At 46.9% G+C, this 13,242-nt stretch overlaps 1 protein-coding gene across 1 annotated transcript in view; it reads left to right on the forward strand.

Moving 5' to 3' along the window:
- NUP210 (nucleoporin 210) overlaps positions 1–13,242 on the forward strand; it is a 118,517-nt gene that overhangs the window by 94,691 nt on the left and 10,584 nt on the right. Inside the window, exons 29-33 of the mRNA XM_090278833.1 lie at positions 1,948–2,039; positions 6,282–6,456; positions 7,839–8,014; positions 10,518–10,738; positions 12,004–12,140. Of these exons, the coding sequence (XP_090134959.1) occupies positions 1,948–2,039; positions 6,282–6,456; positions 7,839–8,014; positions 10,518–10,738; positions 12,004–12,140 (801 nt within the window). The remainder of the gene's footprint in view (positions 1–1,947; positions 2,040–6,281; positions 6,457–7,838; positions 8,015–10,517; positions 10,739–12,003; positions 12,141–13,242) is intronic.

Here is a 13,242-nt window from a genome sequence, read left to right on the forward strand (position 1 = left end):
GACCCAGAGCCCAGCAATCCTCCTCTTGCCCCCGGCTCAGCTTCCTGTATCTCTCCAGCCTGCCCTCCTGCCTCCTCTGCCTCTCTGGGCCCCTCTGTCAAACTGGAGAGTTGACATGTTGCTCTGAAGGATGCTTTTCAGTTGATCTGGGACTCAGTAACCCTTGGGCCCTCCTAAATTACAAGAAAAACCCAAAATACCCCCTGACTACCATGAGGAAAAAAATGGGTTCAAGACCCTCTTCAAGAAGAAATAAACCATTTCTAACCCAGACACATACCCCAATAAGGTAAAGAAGCAGATGTTCAAAGAAGGAAATGCCTGTTTGCCAGCACCCCTCAAGTCTGCCTCACATGAGCATTATACACAGACACAAACACACACATACATGCACGAAGACACACACACACATGTGCACATTAACACAGATAAATAAACACACAAATAGATGTTCTTTTTGGTTAAAAATAAAATTAAGTTCTAGCTTTTCTCATGGAACTGCAGACAGAGCATTGCAGCTTCCAAATTCTGGAATCTCAGGTCACTTAATATCTCTGTGCCTTGGTCCCCCTAATCAACAGCATATGGAGTTTTGAGAATATTAGAAACTTAGAGAAGCTTGACCCACAAATGTGTTTTATTTGGTTCACTTAGTGCTTTGAAAGATTTTTTCTTTGTTGCCAACATTTAAAAACAGGAAGATTTTGTATAAAAGTGTAATATGCAGGTTGTCCATAAGACATGCATTGGCCACATGACACATCGGCAGCAGAGGAGGAGCAGCCTCCCCTTTAATAGAGCTGTATTCTCCAGTCTGCCACAGGCCTCTCCGTTCTCTGCTCTCTCCCTGGCAGGCCAAGTGCCAATTGCCATTCACCGTGGTGCTTGCACAGTAAACAAGAAAGTGAGATCTCTTGTATCTTCACCTCCATCTAAAGGGAAACAACAAAGAATACATGCTTAAGAAAAACAGAGGGAAACATATTTGTGTGTTTCTTGCACGGTATGTGTGTCTGAGTTGAAGTCAGCACGGCTGCTTCACTGGATGCCCCTGACTTGCAGCAGGACCCACCTGACATCAGATCCCCGTGCAGCTATCAGAGGCTGTTTATTCCTCTCCATTTAGGAAACAGTGCCACTCACATTGTATCAAGTGAATCGCAAAGTTCTCTGAGACAGGCATGGCAAGGATTATTTGTTTTAAACCTTTTTACAGACAAAAAAAAAACCTACACTTAAGGATTATATGGTCAGAACGTAGTGGTACTGGAAGGGAGTCGGGTTGGTTTCCTCTTGGAAACCCTATAACCATCAAGGGCCTCAGGGCCCCTGGGGAGGGACAGTATCAGATTTGATCCAACATTATTAGGTTTATTATCCTCTGCCGGCCTGAGGTCACCAACATGCCCCCATACACACTCCCGCTCTGAAGGTCTGTAGAGAGCCTGGCAGGATAGGGAACAACATAAGGGCCAAGGGGTAAGACAGGGGTTGTTCTGAGATGGTCATGGTGAGGGGCAGGATATCTCACTGAGAGAAAGGAGAATTTAGATGGTGCTTTCTCCAAGGTCAGTTTTGGCAGACTTACAATTGAGCTGTACCTTAGGCCCTGTAATTCTGTGTGCCTCCTTTTGTGTATACATCCTGGCAAACAATTCATCTCCCCTCACCCCAAGCCTGGGCACTGAGGCAGAGGCCCATGCTGCCTGGCTCTGGGAAGCAGCTCCCATCAAGGTACACAGCATGCACCCGCCTGTTTTTTCTCATCACATCTCTGGCCTCTCTTAATGGTCAGCCCTTAGCAGCACATCATCAGCTACCTGACAGGTGCTTGCTTACAACAGTTTCTCATCTGTGAACCCCTCTTGGCTCTCCCTGCTGAGAGAGAACTGATATCTGGGCATGATTCCAGTGTATTGTATGAAATAAACTGGGCCTCTGTTCCAGGTATTTGAAAAGCTGCTGCTGCTGAACCCTGAAATAGAAGCAGAACAAATATTAATGTCACCGAACTCATTTATAAAGCTTCAGACAAACAGGTACGTGACTCAGTTTTTAGTAAGATCATGAATCTGCACTTGCGTCTGGCAGTTTGTTTGTCAAAGTCATCAGCAACTCCCCTGGCTGGTGTAGCTCAGGTGATTGGAACATTGTCCTGTACATTTAAAGGTTGCAGGTTTGATTCCCAGTCAGAGAACATGCCAAGGCTGTGGGTTCGATCCCTGTTGGGGACTGTACAAGAAGGTAACTGATCGATGTCTCTCTCTCACATCCGTGTTTCTCTCTCTCTCTCTCTCTCTCTCTCTCTCTCTCTCTCTCTCTCTCTCTCTCTCTCTCTCTCAAGCAATGAAAAAATGTCTTCAGGTGAGGATAAAAAATAGTAATATTAAAAAAAAAAGTTGTTAGCAGTTGTGGTTTCTTTAAGTGAACTAAGTATCTTTCTTGATGTGGCCTTTAAAATGGGTGTGGGTTGCATCTCCCTCCACAACTAAGAACGAATACAACTACCTCAAAACTAGAAACAACCAGAAGTTCCAGAAAATCAAACTGCATGGAAGTCCAACAAAAAAAGATATAAAGAAAAAATACTCATCCAGACAGGTAAAAGGGGCAGAGCTGGGGTGAAGAGGACGTGGTGTGGTGGCAGCAGCAGCGGCAGCAACAGCAGCAGGCTGGTGGAAAGTGCAGTTACACATTTTAAAAAGTCAGGAGGGACACCTGGGGACCATTCCCAGCTCCTCACCAGACTGTGCAACTCATGGTCCCAGCAACAGGGAAAATCAAGCCTCATTGCTTTTGACTGTGCAAACCAGTAGGGGTTGGGGCTGAGGCAGAAACTGCCAGTGTCTCAGCAGAGTCCACTTGTTTAAAGGGCCCCCACAGTCCTAGAACATCTGCAGACCCATCTACTCTGAGAACGACAGCCAGGGCAGCAGCTAAAGAGGCACAAATCCCATACGAAAGTGAGAGAAGTGCCTGGAAAAGGGGTGAGTGCTGGGCAAGTGGCATTATTCCTTCTCAGACCCCTCCCCTACATACAGCACCACAATGTGGTGAAACAGGCCACCCTGTATTGATGAATCCCTAAGGATCTGCCCCTTACAACATAACAGGAGCGACAACTCTGCCTAAGACACAGAGGCAAACACACACAGGAGACTTCCAGCCAAGATGGAGGCCTAGGCTGACATTCCATCTCCCTCCACAACTAAGAAGGAGTGAAACTACCGCATAATCAGAAATAACCAGAAGTTCCAGAAAATAAATGAAGTCCAATGTATGAAGTTATAAAGAAGTGGTTCTCGTCTGGACGGGTAGAAGGGGTAAAGCTGGGGCGGAGAGGTCAAGCTGTGCTGGCGGTGGCAGCAGCGGTGATGGCCGCGGGGTGGCGGTAGGCACAGACACCTGCATTTAAGGGGAGGCAAGAAGCACCTGGGGAGCACCGCCGGCTGCAGACCAGACCCATCAGCTTGCGATTCCAACACCAGGGAAGGCAGACCCCATTGCCTTGGACTGTGAGACCCGGAGCGGGTGGGGACAGAAGAAGCGGCTCCCAGTCTCTTAGCGGAGAGTGAATGACAGGAATCCATCTTGGACCCCCACCCCCACAGAAAACACCACAGCGTCGCCCAGTTGTGACGAGTGCACAGGGCTGCGCTCTCTATAGTGTAGGAGGTGTGACAGCCTTGCCCAGGAAGCAAAGGTAAACACAAAACTGTCAGGATGGCATAGATCATGATAGAGATCCTGGTGGCATACCTGACCAGACAGCAAATACCTAATCTTAACGGCTCAGCAGATAGGAAATCTTTCTGAGGCACAGTTCAGAACTTTGGTTATAAAATTGCTTAAAGGCATAACAACAGATCTTAAACAAGACGGGGAAGGAATGAAGGCTAGTCCTGCTGAAATTAATGAAAACACATATGAAACAAGTGGTGAGGGGAAGAAAACCAGAGATCAAATCAACAAACTGGAACATAGGGAAGAAACAAACAGTCAACCAGTGCAGAAAGAGGAAGTGAAAAGTGAGGAAAATGAGGAGAGGCTCAGAAACCTACGGGACAGCTATAAGCAGGCCAACATACAAATCGTGGGGTTGCCAGAAGGTGAAGAAGAACTAGAAATTGAAAAATTATGTGAAAAAATAATGAAGCAGCAGAACTTCCCTAACTTGGGGAAGGAAATTGACTTACAGGTCCAGGAAGCACAGAGAGTTCCAAATAAACTGGATCCAGGGAGAACCACATCAAGACACATGATAATCAGAATGTCAAAAATTAAGGATAAAGAGAGAATCTTCAAAGCAGCAAGAGAGAAGAAGAGAATTATGTACAAAGGGGTCCCAATAAGACTATCAGCTGATTTCTCAAAGGAAACTTTACAGGCAAGAAGGGGCTGGCAAGAAATATTCAAAGGAATGAAAAGCAAAAACTTACAACCATGATTACTCTATCCAGTGAAGCTATCATTCAGAATAGAAGGGCAGAAAAAGTGCTTCCAGGACAAAGTAAAACTGAAGGAGTTCATCAGATCCAAACCACTGTTATATGAAATGTTAAAGGGACTTGTTTAGGAGAAAGATGATCAAAACTATGAACATTAAAACGCAAACTGTATCACAACAACCAACAACAGAAGCTAGGGAATCGAAACTAAGGGAAACTTAGTAGGCAACGAGAGTGGAAAAAGAATTATACATATGGGGAACATATGGGGGGAGAGAAAAGGGGAGAAAAGGGACGGAGACGATTCAGGAATTAAGCATAGTAGGAGGGAGTGGAGTAGACAGGAAGATGTTGAGAAGAATTATATGCACAACCAATGGGCATGGACTAAGGCCAGGAGGGGAATAAAGGGAAAAGAAATTGAGACAACTGTAACAGCATAATCAATAAAGCATATTTTAAAAAATGGGTATGGTATTTACATTCCTCCTCTTTGGGTGGATGCCCTCTTCCCCTCTCTGTAGCCTAGATACTGTTTAATGCCCGCTGCTAAAATCCAGTACTTCAAATGGGAAAGAGCACCAACTTGGAAGTGTTAAATTTTCTAAACACCTGTGTGTCTTCAAGACTTGCCACTCAAAGTGCATGGGAGCATGTGAAAATGCCAATCTCGGGCCCCACCCCAGACCTGCACTTTAACAGGATCCCCTGGTGATGGGGATGTACATTCACACTTGAGACACAGTTTTAAAGCATATCTGCAGACATAATTCCTACCTTGCATTCCAGGGGATGATTTGCACTCGAACTGCAGTTGCAAGATGGGGGCTGTAAGGACCATAGGAGCACTTACATGTTCTAAGCAACACACATACATGGCATTCATTAAACCGAATTGTCTAAATGCAGGGCTGTGTGCCCACCTTCAGGAAAAGAGGTGGATAACATGTGGTGCCGTTAAGAAATCCAGTGAGGGAAAAGAGGAAGATAGCATGATAAGAGCCATAATGAAATGAAATACAATGTTCACGCCATAGCCCAAAGAAGGGCCTTTCATGTGAGGAGTTCGGGAAGGCATGTCACAGATAGGGATGCTTGAGCTGGTTCTTGAAGGATACATGGGAGTTCTTCAGCTTAAAAGGAGAGGTTGATGATGGGGTTGAATGTTGAGGCAGAGAAAATAACATTTGTTTAAAGCCCTTTAAGAAGCTGTCTATAGGGCTGGGGCACGAAGTCTTCTTTTTTCTTTATGACATTAATGAATATATAAGACACATAAAATACTGCCCAATTTGTCTTTGAGCCAGTACATGATGTCAGTTGTTTTACAGACCACTTTCTGAGCAAGTAGCTCTTTTTTATTCTGTTACCAACCCTTGGAATAGGGCATTGCTCCCTATTCACAGCGAGGGGGCTGAGAGGGGATGTGAAGTGCCTCGAGGCACACAGCTGTTCGCAGGGCATTGGGACCGCCTTTGGGATCTGTCCAACTCAAAGCCCCGTCTCCTTTCTGCTACACCAGGCTGCCTGATATCAGTAAATTGAAAAAAGTTTGCCTCAGAAATTATATTTTACAGCAAATGCCCCATGCAGTTGATGAAAGAAAATCAGCCCTTATGGTCTTTCCCTCCCTGCCCACCAGTCATGTTAGGGGCTGTTCTCGGAAGAGTGAGAAGCGATGCTTTCCTTGGAACTTTTGGTTTCACTGATTGGTTCCTGTGGGAGTCTGAAGAGGCAGACTGTCCACATGTGCACAGTGGAGCTAACATTGGGCCTCCTGCCCCCTCCCTCCCCATTACCGTGTAAAAAATAGCTCTGCTTTGTTTTCCAAAGGGATAGCACCGCGTCTCTGAGCTACCATGTCCTGAATGGGCCTGAGAAGTTTCCCATAGTGCACATTAATGCGAAAGGCTTCCTTGTGTCGGGGTCTACGATTGGGAGTGCTACAATTGAAGTGACTGCCCAAGAGCCTTTTGGGGCCAACCAAACTATCATCGTTGCAGTAAAGGTAGGATCATAGTTTTCTCCTTTTTAGAGTAATTAAGTCAGCAGTGCCGAGGCAATATTTTTCCCCTTGCAGGTGTAAAAGTGAATATATTTACTTTTCATCTGTAAAAACCTGTTTCAGAATAACCAGGGGCAAAGCTTCTAGATAAAAGCTACAGCATCTTCTGGCTGTCAAAGCCAGAGATCTTTGGAGATTATAGATGACAATGTCCTTTTTCATAGTTGGGGAAACTGAAGCCCAGCAAAGTCCATGAGTTGCTGGAATTGGCACCCCAGAGTCCTGACTTGCCAGCTGGCATCTGGAACTTGACAGGCACCATTGAATGCATGTGCTAGATACCTGATGTACAGATCATCACACTACACCCACGGCAGCCTGAAGGAGTAGCTGACCCATTTTATAGGCAAAGAAACCAAGATTCAGAGTGGAAGTGAGTTGCTCAAGGTTATAGTAATTGAGACTCAGATGTTGGCCTGGCTCAGGTTTGTGTCCTCTAGTCACATCACGGTGCTTCCTGTGCCCCTCTTTAGTGAGGGGGACTTTCCTTTTGGACATCCCTGGGTTGGGTGCTGGGGTTTATCCTAAACATGAGATATTCCGTATCTCGTCACAGCCACCTTCCGAAACCTAGATGACAGAGAAAATACATGACCACTTTTATTTTCAGATTTTTCTGTGGTCACGGGCCTGTTTCCTTAAGTAATGTCTTTTTGTTTTAAGATGAGTGCCTGGCAGGGAACCTCCACCCTAATGTGTGAGTGAGTGAAAGTGACTGCAGCTCATCTGAGGTCAGCAAATATGTACTGGGTACCAGTTGTGTTCCAACTGCTGCACCACTGAATTTTGTCAAAGAAAGTAGGGCTTTTGGGGAGTTAGCTTTTTGTTCAGGGTAGATTTTACCTGGAGCTAGAGAACCAAGGCTGATCTTTATGGAGCTCCGGTCCTTGGGTTCCCAAAATCCATCATTCTCTCCTTTCCCATCTATCTTTTCCCTGGAGCAGCTGGAGGTATGCAGTGGCCCCCAGTTCATGTTGCCTCTGCATTCCAAGAAGCAGCATTTCTACTTTAAATGCCTGGAGAGCCTTTGAAGTCTCTGAATAGTCAAAGCCCAGTGATATTTTTGCAATGTGAATAATGATCTAATTTTTCAAAGTCATGGATTTTGACTCTTTTAGGGTGGGTTGGCTCACTGTGTAGGGAGGTGGGAACCTTGACACTAGGTTGGGACACTGGGGAGTGGAGCCTTTGCTTTTTATTGGTTCAGCCCCTAGTCCTTCCTGAAATGGGGACCAGTTAGGGGTAAGCATCTCCTCCTTGGGAGGTGGGTTTTGGGGCACTATTTCCCAGGATAGTCATTGCCATATCTGCTCATTGTCCTTCAGGTGTCTCCTGTGTCTTACCTGAGGATCTCTATGAGCCCCACCCTGCACACCCAGAACAAGGAGGCTCTGATGGCCCTGCCTTTGGGAATGACCGTGACCTTCACTGTTCACTTCCATGACAATTCCGGAGATGTCTTCCATGCTCACAATTCAGTCCTCAACTTTGCAACTAACAGGTAGGGTGAGAGTGATGCACATTTGTCATCTGAAGATATGTCTTGATTGTACCCAGTTTTAATTTATGGAGGTGACTGATGACAATATGAAGAGGCTAATATTGTTGAAAGAAGAGTTTTGTTACTTTGAGTTTTTAGGAGGAGAAGGCATGTCACAGTTATGGGGCCACCAGGGGAAGCACCGGGTTTGGTCTGGAGGCAGGAGGGATAAGGAGAAATCATGGCTGGGAGCCTTTGTTTGCTGTATGGCAAGATGGTGTTTGTGGGGACATTCCCTGAGGGTTAGGAGGCAAAACACAGATGTTGGAGGGTGTGTAATAAGACTTTAGTGTATTTTTTAAAACTGGATGGCAGAGGAGATATAAAAAACCCTGGCCATTGTCGTGACCCTGTAATCTATGGGTGCAAATCATCAATTACAGACTCTACAGAAGTTGGTCAGAGCAAGGCACACATCTCCCAATCCTGAGGGGCTCACTAGTGCTGTGTGCAGGCCCTTCTGCATGACATCTCATTCTTCACTGTAGCCTATATGTTGAAGCCCAGAGAGGTCAAGCCATGTGTCCATGGGACCACATGGCCAGGAGGTAGTGTTTTAATACCAGGTCCCACTCGGCTCCAAGTCCAATTCTTTTTGGATGACTCTTCTGAAATACAACTGCAGCCTTAGGCCTAACATGGGGTGGGGGTAGGGGGTGCAAAAAAGAGAACCATAGCATCAGTCTGAGCCTGCTGAAACTCTTGAATCTGCTGGAGAGGTAGTTCTCAAAGTGTGGTCCCAGACCAGCATCCTCAACATCACTGAGAACTTAAAAGTGCACATTCATAGGGCCCGACCATCTGTCTTTTAATAAGGCTTCCACACGACTCTAGGGTTGAGAACCACTGCCCCAGGGGGATGCAGTCCAAGCTCAGAGGAGAGAGAAGCCTCAGATCAGAAGGAATGAGTTGGGCTAGGGATGTTGTTCTAGGCAGCACTGGGGTAGGAACACAGAAGATTGTGTCCAGGTGCTGATGACCATTATAACCTAGCCTTCTCAGGGTCCCTGCAGTAGATGTGTCCCTTCTTGCTGAAACAGTCAAGGCCAAGGTACTAGGAACAAGGCATGGTAGGAAGACCTTAGTTTAGAGTGAGACCTGGTTCAAGCCCAACTCTGCTCTTTATGGGGCCTGTGAACTTGGGCAAGGCATGTCACTTCTCTAGACTTCTGTTTTCATATCTGTCATGTGAGGAACATGGCCTAGTCCTTAGAGTCATCAACTGAGGCTATGGTTGTGAGGGCCTCTGGCCAGCTGTGGAGCTCTGTGCACACAGTACTGGCTGTCTGGCTGCCCTGGAGGAAACGGCGCTGGGTTGCTGCAGCCCCTCAGCTATTCTGCAGAAGTCATGCTGGCCCTTTTGTGGGAGGAGTCTCTCTCCAAGAGACCAGTCAGGGCTCAGGAATCAGAAGGCATGGTGGAGGGAAATGATGAAACTAGGGACCCTAACCTCAGCCCTCCTAGATTAAGCCTTTTCACTGGACAACACTAGCTGGTGTGGATTGAGCTGTCCCTGCATGCCAGGCAGTAGTCTATGCACTTACAGCTACTCACCGGGTTCATAGCTCATATCAATGCTGTGGCAAGGGTTCTTTTTTTTTTTTTTTTTTTTTTTAAATCTTATTTATTATTTACTTTTTTTAGAGAGAGGGGAAAGGAGAAAGAAAGAAAAGGAGAGAAACAAAGATTAGTTGCCTCTTGCACGTCCCTGACTGGAGACCTGGCCTGCAACACAGGCATGTGCCCTGATCAGGAACTGAACCAGCAGCCTTTCAGTTCTCAGGCTGGTGCTCAATGCACACCAACCAGGGTGACAAGGGTTCATTCTTACAGTCATCTTACAGATGAGGAAGTGTGCGGAGGCTACTTTGTTTGTCCAGGTTACACCACAAAGGGCCGTCTCTGCCTCCCCAGGACACATTTCGTTCCCTATTTTAAAATACTTTGTACGTCACTTTTCCCTCTGGGCCTCAGCTTCCCCATCTGCAGTATGGGCTGGCAGTATAGGCTGTTCCTGGCTGAGGGCCATGAGTTCCTCCAGAAGATGAGATGCTTGTGGTGCTTTCTTTCTTTTTTTAAAAAATAATTTGTTTGTTTTTTATTTATTTTTAGAGAGAGGGGAAAGGAGAAAGAGAGGGGGAGAAACATCACTGTGTGGTTGCCTCTCACTCATGCCCCCAACTGGGGACCTGGTGTGCAACCTAGTCATGTGCCCTGACTGGGAATTGAACCGGCGACACTTGGCTCGCAGGCCGACACTCAATCCACTGAGCCACAGCAGCCAGGGCTTGTGGTGCTTTCTTATCTGGAGCACCTGCTGGGTGGCCATGAGTGGAAATGACATGTCGGTCTGTAGTCAGCACAAAGCATTGCCTAGCAGAGGACTCATGCTGCATTTCTCCCTCTGGAGTTGGGGTCTCTTTCCTGATACTTACTGAGAGCCTTCATTCCCTCCTGTGCCTAGAGATGAGTTTGTACAAATCGGGAAGGGCACAACCAACAATACCTGTGCCATCCGCACCATCAACGTCGGCCTGACACTGCTTAGTGTGTGGGACACAGAACATGTGGGCCTTTTTGACTTCGTCCCATTGCCCGTCCTACACGCCATCTCTCCGGAGCTGTCTGGCACAGTGGTGGTGGGGGACATCCTCTGTCTGGCCACTGTTCTGGTCAGCATAGAAGGTAAGAGAGACACTGGCCAAAGGAACCCTCCCTTGTGAAATATGGGCCCTCAGAAAGAGGAGCGGGCTTCCAGGGAAGGTGCTCAGTTTCCCATTATGGGAGATACACAAATAGAATTTGGATGATGTTCTAGAACAGGAGTCAGAAGACTACCACCCTGGGCCACATCCAGCCTGCTGCCTCTTTTATGCAAATAAAACTTTACTGGAACTCAGCCACACTTATTTATTTACTTATTGTCAGTGGCTGTTTTCACCCAACTTCCAGGTTGAATGGTGGCATCAGAGACCTTGGGGCACCCACAGCCAACCCCTGATCTGAAATAGCACTATCCAGTAGAATATTCTGCCATCATGTAAATGTCCTGTAGCTGCCCTGTCTGACACAGAAACCACTAGCAATTGAATACTCGAAATGTGACTAATGCAACTGAGGAACTGAATGTTCGTTTTAATTAATTTTATACCTGGTAGCTGTCATGCTGGACAGCATATGCCCCCAGAAGGAAACCTAAGCAAAGACTAGCTGTTGGGTCAGTAGTGACTTCCAGATTTCAGTCCTTCCCGTGCCACCTGTGCATCCAGGAACTACATGTACAATATAATTATTCACTTCTTTTTTTTCAAATTGGCTCCATATCTTTTTTATCTAATTAAATTCCCTTTAAAAGGAAGCTAAACACTGCCTTTAAAGAAAAGCAAATATAAGCTTTCATAAATAGAATGTGGTTGCTCAGTTCTTTTATTATATTTATTATGTAATATGACTGGCTTTAATTAACAGATGCTGTCTAGTGACAGCTCTGAGCCCAACACCTGCTTTGTTTGATAGAAAAGGATTGACAGCTAATGGCGGGGGGTCAGTGTAGGGGAGAGCATGTAGAGGGTGGGGCCTGGAGGGACAGCACCCAAGTCATTTCAGGACAGGGAATGACTGAGAGACGACAAGCAGGGAGGTGTTGGGCATGGGAGGGGCTGGAGGTTCATTCTTCCCAGGGCTACAGCTGTGCAGTAAGCAGGTGTGGAAGAACTGCAGGTGGTGCCAGGGGCCTACAGCCAGAACATGAGGGGAGTGGGCCAGCCAGGCTGCAGAGGCAGGCAGAGCATAGATTCTCTCCTGAGACAGGTGAGTGACCTCCCTTGGGCAGCCATGTGGAAAGTGGGTTGGGACAGCAAGAAAGCTGGCCCAATCACCAGGTGAGATGAGGTTTGGCAGGTGTGTCATATGTGGGAAAGATGGGTGACATCCAGGGCTTTCTCTCCCAGGTCTCTCTGGAACCTGGAGCTCCTCAGCCAATAGCATCCTCCACGTGGACCCCAAGACGGGAGTAGCTGTGGCCTGGGATGCAGGATCCGTGACAGTTTACTATGAGGTCACTGGGCATCTGAGGACCTACAAGGAGGTGAGCTTGAGGGCACACATGGTTCAGTGGCCAGAGAGGTATGGCTGAACTTCTTGGGGTGAAACTTTCAGTTTTTGTTACTGAATGATTCCCTTCAAGAAATAAGTGTCAGTGCCTTGGGAGACAATTAGGATCTGGGAGTCATGAGCCTGAGGTCTGCCACTCACTTACCTCTAGGATTGGGACAGGTGTCCTTTTACTTCCGGCCTTTGTCTCCCCATGTTCAAGCTGTTTCCTGCACAGGCATTCCTTGGGAGTTGTGGGCAGGCCAGCACAATGATTTGACATCACTGTCAAAGTTAAAACTCCCCCAACAAATCAGCTTTTGAGTTTTTCTAGAGGCAAACAATACTCCCTCTTCTGTTTATCTACAGCTAAGAATGAGTCAATGAGCAAGTCTGGCTGCATCCCACTCTGCCTCAATCCTAGAGCCAGCCGGCTGTTCGTGAATCCAACAGTATCAGCTGGGGTCCTGTATGTTTAGAGCTACTAGAGATGTCAGGGGCAGGGGCCTGGGGCGGGGTGCTGACAGAGGAGGCATGGCGTGGGCAGAGGTGGACAGGGTTCAAGAGCCCAGTCCTGGTGGCTGGAATATAGAGTGTGGGGAAGTGGAGGCTTGCTTTGTGATCAGATCATGAAATGTATTGACTTCCAGGTAGTTAATTCTGTGGAGTGGTTAAGAATGTAGGCTCTGGGGCTAGGCTGCCTGAGTTTAAATCCCAGCTGGACCACCCAGCTGAGAGGCTGTGTGACCTTGGGTAAGTTATTTAATCTCCCTTTGCCTCAATTTTCTTACCTATAAAATGGGGATGATAGTGCTATGCAGAATAATGACTTAACAAGTGTGAAGCACTAGAATGGTACTCAGCACATAGCAAATGTTCAGTAGGAATTAGCTGTACTGCTACTACTTCGAGATAAAGAAGTGAAAGCTTATGCTAGATGCAGTAAGGGTTCATCAGGGATTTTTTAAATCAAACAGTGATATGTTTTGGTACAATCACCTGGTGCCCAGACGTGTCTAAGAGCCCAAGAGAGGAGGAATTGCTGCAAAGTAAGCAGCCAGGAGACCGAGGGTGGGCCCTCAGCTGGCACTGTTAGG

The sequence above is a fragment of the Furipterus horrens genome, unplaced genomic scaffold (assembly GCF_987537825.1).
Source record: "Furipterus horrens unplaced genomic scaffold, mFurHor1.1.pri manual_scaffold_1, whole genome shotgun sequence".
NCBI lineage: Eukaryota > Metazoa > Chordata > Mammalia > Chiroptera > Furipteridae > Furipterus > Furipterus horrens.